General features: G+C 39.3%; 1 protein-coding gene across 8 annotated transcripts in view; it reads left to right on the forward strand.

Annotated features, from left to right (window-relative positions):
• bol (boule homolog, RNA binding protein) overlaps nucleotides 1-21527 on the forward strand; it is a 34751-nt gene that overhangs the window by 5924 nt on the left and 7300 nt on the right. For 3 of the 8 annotated variants that reach the window (XM_068293006.1, XM_068293040.1, XM_068293032.1), the window contains exons 2-6: nucleotides 15022-15495; nucleotides 15566-15719; nucleotides 20668-20727; nucleotides 20800-20917; nucleotides 21387-21478. In XM_068293006.1, the coding sequence (XP_068149107.1) occupies nucleotides 15374-15495; nucleotides 15566-15719; nucleotides 20668-20727; nucleotides 20800-20917; nucleotides 21387-21478 (546 nt within the window). In that variant the 5' untranslated portion in view covers nucleotides 15022-15373. Of the gene's footprint in view, nucleotides 1-1299; nucleotides 1721-3512; nucleotides 3836-15021; nucleotides 15496-15565; nucleotides 15720-15951; nucleotides 16173-20667; nucleotides 20728-20799; nucleotides 20918-21386; nucleotides 21479-21527 lie in introns of those variants that run through there. The other 5 variants (XM_068293047.1, XM_068293054.1, XM_068293014.1 and 2 more) reach the window with 4 other exon arrangements.

Here is a 21527-nt window from a genome sequence, read left to right on the forward strand (position 1 = left end):
GCTACATGGGGCGGGAGCGGCAGCAGCCAAAAAAAAAAAAAAAAAGAATATAACTGTGTTTGCTTGGCCAGGCATAGCGTCTGTTGACTGAGTAGTTGACGGCTAGCTTTTTGCTGTCAACGTTGCCTAGTGGCTTCGTTGTTGTTGTTGCCCCGCTGCTTTGGTTTGGCGCTCTGCCACTACCACTGAGCCCACTGCGTGCGGGGCACAGTGTTTATATTTGAAGTTGAAATTAAGCTAATTAAGTTTATTATGATTATTGTTTAACCCTGTTGTAATGTGACACAACAACAACAACAACATTAAGAACAACAACCAAAACCAAAGGTAGATGAATGAAGTAACAACATTTTGACATTTTTTCCCGGTATTCGCTCACAATAAAAAGGCGGCCAAAAAAAAAGAGACAGAGGTAACTAACTATTTAAATTAAGAGGTTGTTATGAAAGAGTTTTTTCACGAGAATTTTAAAGCAGAAGGAACAAACCAATTTTAATTTCTTTCTTTTATCCTCCATATGGCCTATCTAGTTTCATTTAGTTTGTATTTAAATCGCATTCTAAACACTGTCCCATTAGAGGGAGCAGCTGCTATCGTTTGGTTGGTCTGTCTGGCTGACTGACTGTCTATCAGTCGTTCAGTTGGTCGGCATTGTCAACTCTAATCGTTGCTGCTGCGATTGCGACTGTGATTGCTGCCTCTGCCTCTGCTGCTGCTGTTGCTGCTGCTAGTTGTTGTTGTTAGTGGGTCGGAGAGTTTTTGCCTGTTTAATAAATAGGCCAAATATATATATGTAATATTGCTAAAATGTGTGTTTAATGTAATCTTTCTTTCGCACCCACATAAACACACACATACAACCCATACAATGCAACACACACACACGCACACACACACACACAGAAACCCACGTGCATTATTGCATCCCTTGAAACAAAAAAAAAGTTTCTTCTACTTTCTGTTAACCAAAGAGCAAGCGCAGCCCCAAACACACACAAGCTCACACATTGCGAGAGAGAAAGAGAACATGCTCTTCAAAAAAAAGAGAGTGCGAGAGAGAAAGAGTGTGAGAGAGAGAGAGAGGGAATGAACGAGAGTTGTGGGCAGCAGCGCGCATTTTATACTCTCTGGCGCTGCCACCGCTAACGTTGACGGCGACTGCCAACTGCTGCCTGCTGCTGCCTGCTGCTGCTGCTGCCGCTGCTGCTGCTGCTGCTGTTGGTAGCGCTGCTGCTGCTGCCCCTGTTGGGGGCCCCAAGTTGTTTGGCGCTCACTTCTTGACGCTGAGTCGTTGTTCTACCGTCGTTGTGATTGCAACACTTCTTGAATTTTTTCCGAATTTTCTGACTGCAGCAACAACAACATCATCATCAACAACAACAGCAGCAGCAGCAACATCAACAACAAACAGCCAACAATAATAATAGTAACAACAACAACAACAAAGAGAGGCACAGCAAAAACAACAACACCAGCAACAAAAGCTATCGAATCGACATCGTTGTCGTCGTCGTCGCCGTCGTTGTCGTCGCTGTCGTCGTTACCGTCGCCGTTGCTTGTGTCGCGCGCGTTGAAAATTTTCACGTTTTTCTTTAGTTTTTTTTTTCTGTGTGTTGTCAGTGTGTGAGTGATACAACAACAACAACAGTAACAACAACTACAGCTACAAAAACAACGACAACAGCAGCAGCAGCAGCAACAACAACAAAAAGAAGAAAAAGTATAAAGTTCTACCAGCATTTGATGTAATTGCATGCGTGTGGTGTGTGTGTGTGTGTGTGTGCCAGTTTTTCATGCGTTCTGCTGCAGCAACAACAATAACAACAGCAACAGCAGCAAGAACCTGGCCCAAACAGTTACCACATATCGTGGCTTTCGGCCCGTCAGTTATGAGAGAAAAACACAAATATATATAAACTGCGTTTTTTTCGCCAAAAAAGCCATAAAAACGAATTTTTAAGTACTAGCCCGTCCGAGCACACACACACACACTCACACTTTTACCTCCAAGTCAACGACAGTATATACAAAAACAACTAAAATGTAGTAGTTCAGATGTGTGTGTGCGTGTGTGTTAGCCAAAATAATAAAATCCGACAAAAGTATATATGTATATGTCTGAGTAGTTGGTTATATATGGAAAATTGTGTGTGAACGTACTTGATTTTATTCTCGCGGAGTGTTCTTGGTTGTTGCTGTTATTGCTTTTTTGTGTTTTTGTTTTAAGTCCAACGACAATTTTCATCAGAAACTGCAAGAAACATAAATTATAGTAGAAGCAAGAGATATGAATGGGGATAAGGAAAGAGAAAAGGGAGGTGTGGGAGAAAACAATGGAAACAGGAAAACACTTTCATGCGTGACACACAAAGCAAAAAAAAAAAAAAAAAACAGGACGCCCCCAAAAAAAGTTCTGTTTTATTGCAGGATTGAAACAAAATTTTTTTTCTTATTTTTGGTTTTTTTTCTTTTTTTTTTTTTTTTGTGTATACCAATCGCAACTACGATAGGCAACATTGAGTAGTGCTACCAACCCGTAAACGCCAAACCCCCCCGGCACCACCCGCCCACTACACTACTCTAGAGGGGGGAGTACTATTTCCCTTTCCGCTTTAAGCAGAGCGCCATATCGACGGCTCTCTCACTCGTCGTCCTCATTGCCAGTCGTCATCGGCAACGGCATCGTTGTCCCTTGTGCGTGCGTGTGTGTGTGTGTGTGAGCGCTTGTTTGTAGCCTTTTCGCACACACGTTGCGTATACGTAATGTTTCCCATAAAGAACAACACCAACATCCACCTCCACCTCCACCTTCTCATCTCTCGTCTTTTTGTCCCTCTCTTTCTCTCCCCATCTCCACTTCACCCTGCCCTTTTCCAACGACTGTTGAAAAGTTACCATTTCTCAACTGGGCAAACATTGCAGAGAGACGAGAAAGAAGCGGCTTGAAAATTTGTTTATTCAAATATTTCCGGGTTTGGCCTTTTCACCGCCATTTGATGAGTGATATAAACCAGAGACTTGAAACGAATTGAATAACGTTTACGGGTTACATTTCTATAAAATATTTTTGTTCATGTCCGTGTGTGTATATGTGGGAGTGTGTGTCAGAACTCGGTTTACCCTTAAAAGAAATGTATGGCATTTTGTGGTGGCCTCGGTTTTTTTTTTAATTTGAGAATAACGATTCCAAGTTAAACATTAAGCGCATCGTTTATTGAATTTATAGAAATTTATATTTAATAAGCCAAATAAACATTATCGCATGGCATTTTCATTTAAATTCTTGTTAATGTGAAGAAAGACTTGATTTTTCATTCATTCTCTTCGACCATCGAGCAATTTAATATAATAAAAAAGCTAACAGTTTAGCTCGCTTTCTGGTTTAAATGCCTATAAACCTCAAACGAACCTATCTATGTATGTATGTACATATATGCTACACCCACACATACACACAAATACATACTCGTTTCTAAACCACCAACATTTTTTGAATTTTGTTTGCCTTGCAGCTGCTTTGCTCTAATTGAAAAGTTTCTGAAAAGCGTCTGAAAAAAGTGATAAAAGGAAAAAAATTATGCAAAATAAATATTGAAGAGCACACGCGTTTTAAATATTAAAAGAGAGAGAGAGAGAGAGAGAAAGAGAAAAAGGTGCTAATCTATCTTTAAGCAGCAATAAATAAATAAATAATACAATAACCAACAAACAAAAAAAAAAAAAAAAAGGGAAAAAGACAATTTGAAAATTCGAAAACCAAAAAAAAAAAAAACAGCGCTCAGCAGCAGCCCCCTTCCACAACAGTGGAAAGTTTTTGGAAAATAGAGAAAAAAAGGTAATTTAAATTCAACTAGATTTTAATATGTATTTTTAGTTGCATTCGTATAAATGCTAATGATGACGATGACACGATCATCATGATGAACTAGAAATAGAGTCAAAAAGTCTCATAAAGAACTGGCAAATGGTTTCAAAATAACCCACGCTAGGCCAAACACACAAAGAGAGAAAGATAGAGGAGAAAATTGTATAAGAAGAGAGCGAGGAGAGGTAGGAGATTGAGAATTTCGTTGTATTTTCCTTAATTTGTTTTTTTTTTTTTTGTCTTGTTCTTTTCTTCATATTTCGTGTGGCCCAGCAGGCCAATGGGAAATGTCGCCTGGGGATAGAGTATATTAACATCTAAAGTGTGCTTGGCTTTATTCTTTCTCTCTCTTCCTCCGTGTGTGTGTGTGTGTGCGCGTGTGTGGGGTGCGCAAAGGGTGTTTGTGAATTGTGTGAAAAAAGTTCACACTACAAATTTGTTAACTCATTTGCAAAAAAGACGATTGCACTTACAATTTGCTGACCCAATTCAGCAATAAGGTCAAGGATATCTGGGCCAAATCGAAATTATTTTAGTTTACTTCAAGAAATATGAATGATATTTGCTCCAGCTTATGATTGGATTGCCAATTTCCCATTTCTGAGGAAAGTATGAGAGATGCGATTCCAACAACACGTACGACTCGGACTCTTTCATAAATCATAAAATTTTCTCTAGAATTATTTAAATCATTTGAGTCATTAGGCTTACAGCCCTTATCCAAGGCACTGGATCACCCCCAAAGAACATTTTCAATTTCTTAATGCTCTTGCAATTTATTTAGTTGCGATTTCCCAAGGCTTTCATAAATTTTAGCTGGTTTTCATTGCCTTACCTAGCCTGCGAGTGCCGCCTGCTTGAGAGTTCCTTTTGACTTTTCCCTCTACTACTATTATTTCTCTACGCCTCCAGGCAACAACAACAACAATAACAACAACACTCTAAGAAACACCCTGTACATAAATCTAAAATTATAATGCGGCATGTCTCTTCAATATTCATTTCTCGTCGTCGTCGTCGTCGCCTAGGCTACAAGTGAAATTTCGTTATACTTTAGAGATTCTTTTTTTTTTTTTTTTTTTTGTGCCTATTTTATATATGTATGTGTCTATATATATATGTATATGTTTTTTTTCGTTCTTTATAAAGAGACACGCATGCCAAAAGAGCTAAAAGTACTTTTGCTTATGCACGAGTATGTTTTCATTTAATTTTCAGTCAAGAGAGATACAAAGATGGCGCGTTTGAGCCAAAAGTAAAACCCAAAAAAGAATAAGAAGGAATTTTGCGTGTGTTGTTGTTGTTTCTTCTTTATTTTTTTCTTTTTTTCTATGTCTTGCCGCCGCCGCCAGCGTTGGCAACAGCAACGGCGACGCCATCATTGGCGACAGCTGTTCTCTGGATAGGTTAAGCAGGCGGGACACGCCCCCTCCTTCTCCACCTCCTCCCCCTTTTCATCCTTCTTATACGGCCATAAAAATATAATGCCGCCAGGCTTTGTTATCGAAAGTCGCAACTCATAAACGAGAGTGTAGAGAGTCTGTAGAGGAATCAGCAGTAGCAACAACAACAACAACAACAGCAACAAATTCACATAAGCGAATTACGTACGGCAAGGAGCTGAAACCAAACCAGAGAGCAACCATAATGGGATAAAAAGGAGTTAGCAAGACGAGTAAGAGTAGTCACGGGGCCATAAAGAAAATCTGTGTCAACAGAAATGCCAAGAAAACCCCCAAAAAAGAAAAGCGAAAACGCATAAAAACGTTGAAATTGAGCCAACAAAAAAAAAAAAAAGGAACCGAATTCTCAAGCTCAGATAAAGAACATTATTTCAATTTAACCAAATTTACATAGAGTATGAGATGTTAAAACGGGGCGAGCAGGAGGGGGGATAACAAGCAATCGATGGAGACATTCAAATACAGTTACATAACACCTATTTCATTCATGGTCAACACCATGAATTGGAATAATCTTGTTAAGAATTTCCTTCAGATAGAAACGAGTGTCGTGTAGGAGGAAAATACGGCTTCCTTTTTGGGTACATATTGAAAATATTTCAGCCCACACTTGGGCCCTAATCTTCATCGAATCGTAGTGTCTCCCCCACATGGAGGAGTATTTAAGTCCAGTCCTTGCCCTACGTAGTTAAAAATTTCAAACTTGGCCCAAGTAAACAGTTCATCTTTGAAGGCAACCAAACCAGTTGAATCCTATTTAATTACAAAAAAGGAAAGCATGGAAAATGCAATTTGTGGTTGCAAAATTCGAATGCTCTGGGCTTAAGTTAAAGTTAAATTGTTGTTTCATCAGTTAGTGACTGAGATACTGTGATGCATTTAGACCAATGAGCACACACATTTACAATGTGTGTGTCTGTGTGTGCGCACCCTCACGCCTACATAATCTATGGGTCAACTGCGTGAGGCAGTTTTTATGACCGCCATTCATTTTGTTGGCTGTTCTTGCTGGCCATAAATAGAACCCCCAGAGCCGAGAGTCAGAGGCAGCCAGTCAACGGTCCAAGTCAAAACGAAAACCACTGCGGACCACTGCACGCACTGTTCTCAATTTAGCTTTTTGCATAGAGAGAGAGAGAGAGTCAAAACTTTCGACTCTGACTTACAGACTCATTGGAGCTGCAAACTTGGCATACACACACATACATCTCATTTTTTTTTTACCATTTTCATTCAATCATTCATTCAAACAGTTTACAACTGTGCCGTTTCCATGCTTCATTCATGCATTTCAACAGACACAAAGAGCACAAAGCAACAACAACAAGTTAATATTAGTTATCTGCATATTTTCACGGTTTTCAAATCATTTTCAGCTCTGCCCACTAGCGGATGCACACACACACACACACACGCACACACACTCGCATATTTAAGCCACCTGACAAAAGTTTCCACTTCAAGTTTATAATGGGAAATTCTCTGAGAGAATCTGAATTGAAGAACAATTGATTTTTAAAAGTTCTTATCACATTTGTGAGATTTTCATTTTCAATGAATGAATTTCCTGTTGGCCCTTAATTGAGTTCCTATACAAGTTGATTGTTTACTATTTTTTATGATATTTAGCAGCAGATGTTAATTGGAGCTCATTGATTTAGCCCACATGCTGTGTGTGTGTTAACGTATTATTTATTCTATTCCTCGTTTTCACTTTTTGGGTTACTCTGGGGCTTGGTGTTTATAAACATTTCACTCTGTCGCCACAACAGAACAAAATAAAACAAAAACAAAACGAAAAACTTTGGTTCAAGTTCACATCTCTATATCTAGATATATCTATTAATCTATATATGTAGGTATTTCTACGCTTTGCTTACTTTTCATATCTTCAAATGCACCATACACATTATGTAGGCAGATCTGTCATCTGCATAACTCTTTATACATACATATATACTAATACATATATGTACATATATTTGCTTCCTAGCCATTTTTCTACTTGCTGCTGGGTCTGGTCGTTTGCTTATAATTAGATTTTTGGCTTGGAAACATTTTACTCTTCCCTCTTTCCTCGTTTCCTTCTTCTTATCCTCCTCATTTTGTTTCTCCTAGATTTCTCACTATCTCATTCTCTTCGTGGGTGTGTATGTGTGTGTGTGTGTGCAACCTGCTCAACTGGGTCATCAGACGACATAACTTAAGACGCAAAAAATGTTTAAAACATTGCCAAAAGAAATGCAAGAAAAATAAGTAGAAAAATGAGAGAAAATGAGAAATGGTCGCGCGCGCGCAACTTTTGTTTTTCCTTTTTTGCTTTTTTCCTTATCCTATATATATATATACACCATAAGGAGGAGTCGACTTTATGTGATACACTTTCTCGTAGAATTGCTTCATCTGGCCCTTAATATCTTACTACAGGGCATATAAAATCAAGTCGGCGTCTGCTCAATGCCTTATTGAAGGGCCAACTGACTGGCTGACAGGCTGACTGGCTGGCTGGCTGTCTCTTTGATGGGCTGAGTTGGCCTTTGATGATGTGCTGCTGATGCTATTCTCGCTCAGCTGCGCTTTTTCACTTTTATACACATTCATCCATCCACCTACCTATGTATCTCTTCCTCTCACTCTCGTCACTCTCTCTTTCTACCAACTATCTTCAGCTCTTTTTCCGTCGACAAACCATTGTCTGCACTTTTTTCTTCTGCCTTCTTTCTTTTTGCATTTTAATTTTATGCCTTTGGCCTACACAAAGGCAACAGCAGTACCAGCAGCTGCTGGTGCTACGTTTATAAAAATAGTTGCTCCATCCCTCACACCTACGCCCCAACATTTCACCACCACGCCCACTCACCCACCCGCCCACACTGATATACATACACTCACACTCTCACGTGGATACCCAGAGTCACACTTTTACGTCTTTTTTTCTTATTATTTTCTTTAGGCTTTCTTTGTGATTGCATTTTTATAGTCCTGAAATATGGAGAAAGGGAAATTTACATATATATATATATTTATATTTTTCTCTTTCTCTGACAGTTTGTCCACCTGCTTTGCAGAATGAATAAACTTTAGGCAAAAAATTGTTATTTAATGACTTAATTTGCCGCAACATTTAATGGATATATGTATGTAGATATACAAGAGAGAGAGAGAGGAGTAGAGAGTAGCAAAAGAGAAGTATATCAAATTCCACTCAAAATCCTTTGTCAGCAGAGACTTCTACTCCATCGCTCATACGCCATGTTGTATGTCATCCAATCCAGCTGCCTTCAATTCCCATCACCTCCTCCGCTACTATGTATTCCCCTGCAAGGATGAAAGGGTGGGGGGATGAAGAGGGTGTAACCACTCCAAAGTGGTAATAAATCATCAGAAACTTTGCTGCTAACCACACGCAAATGTACACACACACAGACGACACACATACATACAAGAGCGAGTTCTGTAGGAGTTAGGAGAGATGGATTTATTTTATATGTAGATACATTTGCTTGAAATTAATTCCAAAAGACTTAAAGTTGCTTGGCAAAGCAAATGTTGGACGAGGGCCAGAAATAAAACTAAAACAAATACTAAAACAGAAACAGAGAAAAACAGAAGCTAAAGCCAAAGCCAAAGCAAAAGCAAAAGTTTCATTGTTTCACATAAGTTTTGGCTTTTTACATAGATACACACACACACACACAGAGGCACATGCACACACACACACACACACACATACATACATACAAAGGCAATGGCAATTTGTGCTCGCGCTTTTGTAGTTTGGCGTTTCCCTTTTGCTGCTGCTGCTGCTGCTGCTGCCTTTAGCTTCAGCTTCTGCTGAGGATTATGGATTTTTTTGTGTGCCACACATACAAATTTATATTACCGTGTGAGAGAGAGCGAGAAAAAGAAAGGACACACACACACAGTGGACATCAGATGGATACGCTGATGGCAGGCCATCAATTTAGCTGCCGAGGCGCGTCTCGTGCTAGCAACATGATGAGCATCATCATCATCATCATGTTTGTCTGTTGGTTTGTCTGGTTTGGTTTGGTTTGGCGCAAGGCCCTTTCTCTACGACCGCTTGCCAACCACTCCCACTCTTCCTCTCTCTCTGTGAGTGTGTGTGTGTGTGTGTGTGCTACAATTTCCTTTCACTTGACTGACACCCAAAGCTTCAACCGTTCTCGTCCTCGCTCTGCCATACTCAAGGATTGTATAACATGCAGGAGAAAGGCAAAAATGCTGCCTGCCTGCCTTTTCTTTTTCTCCTTGCTGCTCTCCTTCTAGTTTTATTTTCCTTTTTTGTAGGTGAGCAGGCACTTCCACTTCCGGCCCACGTCACTCAGAGTCAGTGCATCCATGGCTTTTCACTGGGTTTGGTTATGTGTGAGTGTGTGTGTCTGTGTGTGCCATTTTTGCGCTTTCTCGCTTTACACTTGACTTGACTCTTGCTTGATACTTGTTTGCCTCTTTGCACCGCAACTTCAATTGACCTTTGCCTCCTTTGTAGCTTTCTATCTCACTCTACCTCTTATCTCTCTCTCTCTCTCTCTCTCTTTCTCTCTTGGTATCTGTTAGCTTGACTCTTGTCTTTCGGTTCGCTTAGCTTTTTAAGTTATGCACCAACACGTACGATTTAACGACGTCATCGTCGTCATGCCTTAGCCATCAACATCTATTTCCTCCATTTTGCATTCTCGCCCCCTTTCGCCGCCCGTTTCCCCACTTCCATTGCTCTCCTTGTATCATCCCTCGTATGCCTGTCCATTCACTTTTATCCCTCTTGCTATTTGCATTTTGAGTTTAACTCTTTCAAAAACTTTTTTTCTTCTACGAGCTAATTGTCCTTATGTGACTTATATCTCTCTCTCTGTGTGTGTGTGTGTGTGGGGATATTTCGCATGTACGTGTGTATGTGCAAGCTTATCAGGTAAAGGAAAAACCTTGCTCCACGTTTCCACCTCTGTCTGTGCGCGTCCCTCTTGTGTGATGTCTATAGCATACTGTCAGGCGCAGCAGCAGCAGAGGGCAGTCTTCTTCTTGCCTTTAGCTTTTTCTGTGTCAGCGTTTATCAGACTTTGGCTATCGTTGGCGCTGTTTCTATAGGTTTCCTTGCCTTCGTTTTATTGTTTTTCTTTACTTTTTTATTTTGGCAAGGACGACGACGCCACTTGCAAAGGTGAGCCAGAACAAAAGGGCCACATTTGGTGCATAGTTGAAGGTTTCTCTCGCCCTATCTCTTCGCTTTCCACACTATGGCCATGTCTCGTGTGGGTTGTTTAGTTTAAAAAGTGCTTACGCCTTGAGGGCAGGACTGTGCCGCAACGCTTTGCTTCCTTTGCACAACATAGTTTCCTCTTGGCTTCCTGTAGTCTCTTCCCGGCACTTTAGTTTTATTTTTTCTCCTCTCCCCTCATTCTTGCTTGGTTTCCTACACTTCCCCTTTATTTATAGGTCAACCGCCCCTCTACCATCTAACATCATTCAGTTTGGTCAGCTTGTTATTCAATGGTTTGAGGCTTGATGGCTCTAGCCTGCTCCTCACTAATTGCATTGCCCTAATTGCTCAAGTTGCGCTTGGAAAATGTGCCAAAAAACAACAAAAACAAGAAAACAAACTCCCTTTTTCCCTTTCTATTCTTCCAAAGCAAAAAATGTGAAATGGAAAACCGTTGCAACAGAATATTTGCCTTTGCTAAAATCGTGTTTTGGTTTTTTTTTTTGTTTGCCCTTTGCTATTTTTGCAGCTTCCACATTTTCGGTTGCTTTTGTTGGGGTTTACACTGTTGGAAAAAGCGTGAATTGTTAACGTCAGAAGTTGCTTCTCCAGTTGGGTCTACAAAAGACATGCAGAATTTATATCCGATACTTCGAATGGTCCACCTTTTTAATTTAACTAGTGATTTCCCACATCTGTTTTCATTATTCTAGAGTTGTGCATTCGAATCGTTTTTGTAGGGCTTAAAGCTTTACACTTTTAGTTTGCCTTTTATTTGTTGAACCAACTCTACATTGCATTTTTGTGTGCCTTGTTCCCTTCACTGAATTTTACACATTTTTTAATCTTTGTTAAAAATGTTTGATTGATTCCATTTGATTCAGGACTGGCTTTCCTCAACATCATCATCATCATCATCAGCTTCGATATGCTTTATCTCTAGAATTCCCTCTGTGCTTTATTATTAAATTCTTTTGGTTTTTCGTTTTTCGATTTTCATTGGCATTACTCACTCTCTCGTGCAATATTTCGCACGTGGAATTTTGGCAATATTGTTGATTGGTCAAATTGACTGACTGACTGAATGTCTGACTGCCATTCTGACTTGGGGGAGGTGGTTGTTGTGCGGGTGGGTGGTATGCTGCTGATGTTAATTAAATTCCACTGATATTCTTGTCGACGTTGTCATGTTGTTGCCGTGATTTTCTGCCTGACCTTTGCCATTGCCACATCATCTCAAGAGAGTGAAGTCGTCGTCGTTGTTGCTGTTGCTGTTGCTGTTGTCGTTGTCGTGGCCATGGCCACCAGCACTGCCACAAACATTACATTGTCGTTGTCATTGTAATGAACATTTTAATAATTCATGCGGTTTTTTGGCTCAGATATTCGACAATATCATTTGGGGCAAGAGACCGCCCCCCTCTCTCTGTTAGGGGGTGGTCCGTGTGGCACTTGGGTGCCAAAAAGCCACCCATTCACCCACCCAACAAAACCTACTGTGAAACCAAGTTTAGCAAGTTAGCTCATCATCAATTTTTCTTGAATGCCAATTTATTTTGTTGGCCCATGGAATAAAGTGCTCAAAATTTTATAATATGCTAAATAATTAAGAACCGCACATAAATCTTAGAAGGCTCTCCCGTCTTTACTCCTCCACTGCCATCTTCTGCCGTCGGTTGCCATGAATCATGTCAGGGGCACTTAGCTTCTATCATATATTCAGTCCCAACTTTCAATATACTATGTGGCCGGCCTGCTTGGTTGGTCAATCTGTCCATTTATCCATCTATCTGTCAGTCTGTCCACGTATGTGCTAAGCGAGTGGAGGGCCATAAGAGAGATGCTTTTAGTTTCTCTAGTTTTCCAAAAATTGAAAAATTTATATTTTTATAAAGTAAGAAAATATATATATGTACATATGTATGTATATAGTAAGTAGGTATATATGAGAACAACGTCATGCCAAGAGGAAAATGTGAAAAACAATTTTTGATTTTCATACTTCTTTCGGTGTGTCTGCCTGGGTGTGTGTGTGTGTGTGTGTGTTTGGTCTAAAAATAATTAAATGAAAATGAAAAATAACATATTACTCTTATTCATTTCTGTTGTTTTTGTTGTTGGGAATGATGTGACGCGTTTTAATGTGTGCGAAATATCAATATTTATATTTTTAGTTTTTCTTAATTCTATTAACTTGATTTATGCACGAGTTTTCAAAATTTATTACACTTTGAGATATGTAGATAGAAATTAGGCCAAACAATTCACCCATACATACATACATACATATACAAACGTTGGCAACAGCTTTATTCACATCCATTAAGCTGATAAGCCCAATTTATATATGTATGTATGTATATGAACGTACATGCACACAATGTACTATATGAGGTTGAAAGGAGCGGGGAGTGAGAGTATACATATATACCTGGATATATGTATATATGTACATGTATGGAGTATATCGTTGTTGTTTCATATCATGTGGAATCGATAAAAACCAACTTTCAGATACAATTGAAATGCCAAAGCGAAGCCGATAGATTCGATGTATGGGCAAACGCAAACAATTTTGACATTTTCATTGTTAATGAAAATTTAATTATGTTTTCATTGGTATATGTGCCAATCACCAATCGGACAACATCATGAACATTGGTGGACATGGGAGAGACATCAACACTTGACATGGAAATATATGGAGCACCGCACAATATACACACAATTGAACACGGTATTCGGTGGCGCGGATGGCTTTATTTTGTTTTTTGTTTTTTTTTTTTTTGTCTTTGGGAATGGTAGATAAATGTTCAATGATAAGCCGCGAACCGCCTCGTCATAAGCGCCACCAAAAAGCGTATCGGTAGGGGAGAACGGGAGACACTAAAATTATTAAGTTTGCCCCTCTAAAGGGGGAAGTTCTAGGGGGGATCGGGCATGGGTGTGGGTGGAGGCGGCTACCACAAACATGCAATGCCAAACATGCAAATTGTATTTTCATCTATCATATATGTACATCGGCATACCTACATACATAGCAAACATAACATAAATATCTCATGAAATGTTTGACGAAGGTTGCACTGCATATTATATTAATTAACAGAGTGACAGAGAGAGAGAGAGAGAGAGAGAGAGAGAGAGAGAGAGTGAGAGAGGGGGGTGGAAGAGCGACTAAATGCCTTAGATAGCAACTGCAATTAATAAAATCCAACTGGTATGCAGCAGCATTGTTGCAGATTATAAATTATTTCATGATTAAATAATTGCAATTCCGATTGCTCATGCGCCCATTTGTGCCATAGGTGCCGGGGGTGGGGCCTGCTCGGGTATTACGTAATGCAATTATAGAAGATCCTTCGCAGGGTTCATGAAATACGTAATACTTAAAAGGCTGCTTGGCAGATCGCAGAAGATGCTATTTACAGGTACCCCAAGCCAAAAGGGGGAATCCTTACTAACTGGAGCCAGGTCTATGGTTAGGTGATCTTCCCACTAATGCAAATCATCCGAAAATGGATATTTTCCTCACTTTGCTTTGCTGCTACAACTCATTCAGTCAACTGCATTCTTTTGGCTAGTCCAATGAGTTCACACAAAGGTAATCTTTAGCCATGTGTGGCCTTTTTTGGGAATATTGTGTATATGGACTCAGGGCTTGACTCAATATATAGATAATAGAGGTATAATGATAATTAGATTGCATCGTATTCTCAACAGAAACCATTTTAGATGCTAATTATCAAGAATATCGTGTATGTATTTCCTTAACAAGCTAAAAGATTGTATATAAGCACATTGTACATATACATTTAGGTATAGATAGAAAGATACATTACTTTGTGCTATTTGTCGATTTGCGTGTAGCCATTGTGAAATGTTCCCCAAAATGTTGCTGTTGACAAGGCAACTTTATTGTTGCCGTTGCCGTTGCCGTTGCCGTTGCGATGCTGTTGCCGTTGCCGCCGTCGCCGTTTGGTATTGCTGCTGTTAAAATTAAACTCTCTGTGCTATTTAGTTGTCTTGCCATCGTCTCTGAAGGTGAATTTATGGTGCACACATGTCGGTTGTGTAGAGTCTACTTCTTCTACCTCTACGTCTCGGTTGTGTATTTTCTTTCTCCCATTCTCATTCCCATTCCTATTCTCTCTCTTTCACTCTCTGAATCTCTGTGTCTTTCTTTAAAAATCATTCGGTCTGCTTGCTGCTAGTTTAGCCAGCAAAAAGTGCTGAGTTTTCCTCGTGTGACATATGTCGCTGATACAAAAATAGATTCATTTCGAAATGTAGGGGGCATTTTTTCAGAGGAGATCGAAATTCAATTTTAATTTTTCCTTCTCTCTCTCTTTCTCTCTCTCTCTTGCTGGCTCTCTCTCCTCCTGGGCTCTCTCTATCCTTGCTTCCCTCTTTCTATTTAATGACTTATTAATGAACCCAACTAATTTATGTTTCTCTCTTTTTACTTTTAGATTTTGGAATAAATATATATAAATATATATAGGAAAAGCGAGAGAAACACACAAGCAAAGACGAGAATCACAAAATAATCTACAACATTTACATATATACAAATATATATATATATATATATATAGCTTAAATTAACCAAAATTAGAGAAATCGTTCGATACCCACCACCCGCAAAAAAGGAAGAAAAACAAGAGGCAAAAGCCATTTGTGAAAGAGAAAGAGAAGAGAGTGTGTGTGTGTGTGGAACAATAGTATCCAAATTTTCGCCGGTGTGCACCAAAAAGGTACAAGAACAGCCTCAAAATTCTGCCATTCGGAGCCAATTTTCGTCTGGAGACGACACCGGCAGAGATGCACAAGATCACAGCTGCCCCGGTGGCGGCCCCAGCGCCAGCTGGTGCCCTCGAGGCATCAATGGCTGGTCCCAAATATGGCACATTGATACCAAATCGCATATTTGTGGGCGGCATTAGGTGAGTGTCGAAACCACAGACGACTAAGGGTATTCCCCAATTAATCCTTGATACCCTTTCATTTGTATAGTGGCGATACCACCGAGGCCGACTTAACGCGCGTCTTCAGCGCCTATGGCACAGTGAAGAGCACCAAGATCATTGTGGATCGTGCTGGGGTTAGCAAGGGCTATGGTTTCGTTACCTTCGAAACAGAACAGGAGGCTCAAAGACTGCAAGCTGATGTAAGTTCAATTAGTTACCAATCCACGTTAATTTGCTTATTATTGATTATCCCAATTATCTTGGCATTGTATAACAAAAACACACACATTTATTTGATTTACCACAATTTTTGATTTTCGATATCTGTCCGCAAGAAGAAGACGTCGCCTCTGTCGTTCTCTTCGTCTTCTTGTCGTCGTTTGCCAAAGAACTGCCATACTCTATCTGTTATCTTGTGCTCCGATTTTTTAGGGCATTACCTGACCCATCACCGACCACCAACCACACACAAAGTACTTGTACTTTTGAGATGCCGCCTACCTCAACAACAGCGCGGGGCTTCGACGCCCCCTTCCTTTAAAATGAAACAAAAAGATTAATACCCCTCAGTAAAAAATATCTGAATATATATATATACGCACATATATATATATATATATATCCAAATGATATGTACCGCCTTAGGTACGGACGGCACTTTGTTCTTTATAATTCTTCTTATTGCGTTTTGTTGAGTTTTACGTTTTCGAGTTTACGTTTCCGTTGCGTTATAAATTACGTTACGTTTTATACATATATATATCTTTTTCATGCCAGATATACACTAGACACACACACACCGAAAACCAACCACCCACCAACCAAAACCACTTATATAACCACCTCCCACCACAAATTAATAACTTTCCAAAGCATAGGCCGACTCTCGCCTTGTGTTTTTTTTTTTTTTTTTCTATTTTTGTTTCTGTTTTTGTTTTTGCTATATAGTTTCATATTCTATTCTGTATAGTTGCGTCTTAAAACCACGAGTTATTAATATATAATATATATATAAATATATACACGTAAAAAGCAAATTGAGTTCAGTTAGAGTTGTGTGTGCACCAAAAAAAAAAACAAAACAAAACTTCATTTGATATTTTAATTTTTCAAATCGTTTTCGAATTGTTTTTTAAGCATTCAGTTTAATTTCCAAGCTGTACTTAAATTGGAAATTAAAATTGAAATCAAGTGAGAATCGAATCCAATCGAAATCGAGAACAGGCCCAATGTAATATTTAGGAAAACCTTTAATTTTCAAAACTATCCTTCACACACACACACATTTAAAACCACAGACACTCACACTTACTAACATTTGTCTTTGTACTGAGGAAGGTTTTATAAAACGTTTGGCGGGTCTCATTGAGAAAGCGTAGCATGGAGACTTCTCCAACGCGCTCTCGAACAAATAAAACAACCAGCCAACCATTCAAAAAACTACATTTTTTGTTTTACTATCAAAAAAAAAAAAACTAGTCAAATTAGAATTTAGAGCGTTACATTTGTTACTTGTTATTTAATAATTTCCGTTCGTTTACTTTTTGCATTGTTCAAACAATTACATTTTGATTTGGCCTAATTTTGTTGTTAATTTCCAAAATAAGAGTTAAATATGCACTGAGCGAATATAATAAGTTAATTGAAACGGAACTTCATATTTTATTTTGGTCACATCCAAGTAAGTGGAGAGATGTGGAGCGCCCTGCCGTGGCGCCTGAGACTCATTGGGGACTAGTCTTAGGGAACAAAACCATTCCTCACCCTCTGCCCCAAGCCAACCCTAGCCTACTCTGTTCAAAAGTAACTATTCAAACTACAGCCTACACGCGGCCCCTTAATGGGACCTCAAAACAAGTTGTTGTTGTTGTTGATTTGCTTGTTGCTGTTGCTGTTACAGATCTTGCCTTAATATAGTAAAGAAAGACAATCAAACGGGAGGGTGGAGATGGGGTTGTTGGCTGTGTGGGGGTGTTTAGGAGATAGAAACCTTGTTGGAAATTGACTTGTCTGCCATATTCTGATTTGGCATACTAATTGATTATAATTGCATAATCACCAGAAACAGAAGCAGCAAGCAGCTAGCAGCATCTCAATGATGCAATTTTTGCCCATTTTTGAGATCGCGTCTCTCTTTGGCAGTTCCCATTTCAATCTCGTTCTCTCTCTCGCACTCCTCTTTGTGGCATTTTAAGTGAAAAACTTTGTGCTTGTTGTTAATATGCATTGTTGTTGTTGTTGTTGCTGCTGCTGCAACACAAGTGTCCTTGTGTATATGAAAAGAGCTTGAAAGAGTGAGCCATCTACTTTTGAGATGAAATCCAGCAGCAACGGCAGAAGGACCAACAATGCCTGCAGGAAAAACAAGCTGAACAGCAACAACAAATTGTAGATGGTGTGCGGCGGGGGTTTGGGTAGGACGAACTGGCACAAAGGAGAGAGAGAGAGAGACCAGGCAAAAGCAGCAGCAGCATCACCACCAACAATGGGTTTACAGCCGTGGCAACGTTTAACGAAGTTTTAATTTACACATCTCCACACATTTACCCTCCGAGATACATATAAATATATTGCTATACACACACACACACAGAGACAGTGTGACAGGGACACTCACATAAAATGCAAATACAACACACATTACACTAATTAAATTTCATTTATCAAAGTTTTACATTTTGTTGGATTTTCCTTTTTTTCCTTTTTAGCTTTTTGTTTTGTGTGTGTTCCTTTTATTTTTTTTTTTTTGTGTGTCGCATTTCACCCATTAGACTAATTTGAATAGCTTAGCAGAGTATATTTTCATATACATATGAGCAAATGTCCTGATCCTGATTAAAATATGAATAGTTGTTTCCCCACGAAGGGTCGAAATCATGGAAGCGATGTCCAAGGCGACCGATTATCACCCACTTAGAATCCCTAAGATTAGATTAGATTAGGTTTCAAATTGTATGTGAAATATATTTATTTATAATGACTATAGAATTTAGTTCTAGCAGTTCACCATCATAATTACACATGTGTGTGTGTGTGTGTGTGAGAGAGAGTGTGTGTATATAGTTACTTAATGGCCCACTAATCCTTGTCACTCTCATCCTCTTTAGTTAAAGGACCAACCATTATAAATAAAGGAGCTAGTTTACAGAATGAAAAAATAGAAAATAAAATTGTCTCCAGCATAAAATTGTAATCCTCTTTATAGCACACGCATAATACACATGTATGAGTGTGTGTACGAATGTGTTTCATCTTTCTCTCTTACATTATAAATTATTTTAGAGTGCCCAGGCCACGTTTTTGTTGTCCTTTTTGTGTGCGTGTGTGTGTGGGAGTGTTTGCTCGAAACAAAAGAGCCACCCATTCCACTTGGGCAACATCTCCTGCCCAGCTCTGGCTCTATGGCTCTAGCTGAGGCTCAGGGTAAAAGCCAGGCCAACCAAAAAAGGGTTCTTAATTAAATTCAGTCAAGACAAGTAGACCAAGAAGAAGCTCAAGATGAAGAAGTGGCTAGCTTTTTCTTTCTTTTTAGTTTACTTACGGTTCCTTCTTTTGTCATGTCGCTTTGTTGTGTGCCAGCTGCTCGGGCTCCTCCACTTCCACCTCCAGGGTATGACATAAAAAAAAGAGCCAAGCATATTTACCCAACGGCGGTCAAAGGGATGGATAGGCGCGCATACACGCGGTTTTCCTTCTTCAGGTTTTGTTATATTCAATTTTTCCTTATGAGAGAAAAACGAGCTGGCCTGCAAACATTTGCTTAGGTTAATGGCCAAAAATGGTTCTAACCACCAGCCTCGTCCGCCTTTAAGCTTATCTCTGTTTAAATATAGAAAGGAAAGGGAAAGGGGATGCCAGGGCAGGAAGGCTGGCCAGTGTCCGCTTTTCGAGCGGTGGCTCGACAGGGCAGACAATCGGGCCGGACTGTCACTCGGTCGGTCGTTCGGTCAAATCACAAGGGTATCAGACGAGACTAATTGGCAATTAAAGACAAACTGGAGCGAACGGGTCTTAAGAGTCGTCTTCGTCGACTTTCAGCTTAGCGAGGAGTTCTTCTTGCTTGCCTTGTTAGTTAGTTGTACACTTGTACTTATATTTAGTTAGTTAATGCTGCCTGGCTCGAGGTGGGTAGTGGGTGGTCTGTTATCAAAGAGAGAGAGAGAGAGAGAGAGAGAGAGAGAGAGCACAAAGCAAATGCATATTAAATGAAATTTCTTCAACTAAAGACAGAATATTTAATCTGATGTGATGGCATCTGATAGAAAATTAAGAAGCTGCTGTTGCTCCTGCTGATCTTCTGTATTTGATTTTCTGTTTTTTGAAAATTAATTTCATTTCCTGTTTGTCCTTTTTTATTTGTTGCGTTGTTTTTTTGAGTTTTGCTTATCTAATTTAAAGCTTTTTCTTGAGTTTTCAATTAATGTTCGAGCGAGCCAAAAAAAAAAAAAGAAGTATTACCTGATTACACACTCACACTTTTGCACCCACACTCACACACATACACACACACACCAAACACCCGTATATATGTATAATTTGGTAATGGTATTTTGCCTTGGCACGTGTTTTTCTCTCTCTCTCTCTCTCTCCTAGCCCCGTGCCGTTACAAGAACAAAAATATAGACAAAAAAAAAAACCAACTTCGTTATACCGAAGTTATTTATATCCTTGCAAAATATGTGTGTATATACTTTAATTTTGTTTTGGACTGTCCGAGCAAATGAATCGTTAAACCAGATAGAAATCGGCCGATTTCTGTACTAGTTATCCGATCGGCCAGATACTTTAACCACTTTGTGTATATAAATTCGAAGAATATAAACTTACGCCGCAAGGGTATAAAGAAATAATATAAAGAAAAAACCAAAAGCGTTGCGCATTAATTTTAAAATATATAAATAACTTTTTTTTTTTATTATTAACTTTTTTTGAGAACTTTTTGATGCTGCTGCGTTCGATTTTGACTTTGAATTTCGTTCGGCTTGTGTATGAAAATTGCTATAACCTAATGCTAATACAGTTTTATCTATTTTTTTCTCTCTCTCTCTCTCTCTCGTTTTTCTCTTTTCCTCACACACTGTGTGTCTGTCTACCTCTCACCTTTCTCTCTATCCCTGTGTGACACACACACACACACTCTATATATAGGGCGAGTGTGTTGTCCTACGTGATCGCAAATTGAACATTGCGCCGGCCATCAAGAAGCAGGTGAGTAATTGGTATATTATATATATATATATATACATTTCTAATACATATATTTGCCTTGATTCGATGTAGCCAAACCCATTGCAATCGATTGTGGCCACCAATGGAGCTGTCTATTATACCACCACGCCCCCGGCACCCATTAGCAACATACCTATGGATCAGTTTGCGGCTGCAGTTTATCCGCCAGGTGAGATGCACAAGGAATGCACATTGTTTCATTGACTTGGAATACCCCCTTCAAAAGTAGTATTGAGGATCCGGGCCACAGTTGCCACACACACAGTTAGGTTGAAATCCTATCGATAGTAATATTGAAACTAGGGGAAACTACTTTTTAAAGAGGGTATTCCAAATAAATGAAAACAAATGCGCCACCTGTATTTATGACCAGGTGTGTATGTTTGTGTGTGTGTGCATTTACATATAGCAAGAAACCCATTTCATTTCAATAATTCATTAAATTTCATATCAATTGAGTGATTTTTTTTTTGATGGCTTTGCTTTTATTTTGTTTATTTATATTTTTCTTTTTATACACACCAATCTCAACACCACCAACAACAACAACAACAACCATCTGTATCTATCTACAAAAACAACAAACAAACAACCAACCAACCAACAACTATTTTGTGGAACAATTAACCAAAACCTAGTTACTGACTTTACAGCCGCTGGTGTGCCAGCCATCTACCCACCTTCAGCCATGCAATATCAGCCATTCTATCAGTACTACAGTGTGCCAATGGTAAGTAGAACCAACCAAGCCATCCCCCATCCCCCATCCGCCCTCTCCC

This window comes from Drosophila tropicalis, unplaced genomic scaffold, assembly GCF_018151085.1.
Source record: "Drosophila tropicalis isolate 14030-0801.00 unplaced genomic scaffold, ASM1815108v1 contig_1190, whole genome shotgun sequence".
Lineage (NCBI taxonomy): Eukaryota > Metazoa > Arthropoda > Insecta > Diptera > Drosophilidae > Drosophila > Drosophila tropicalis.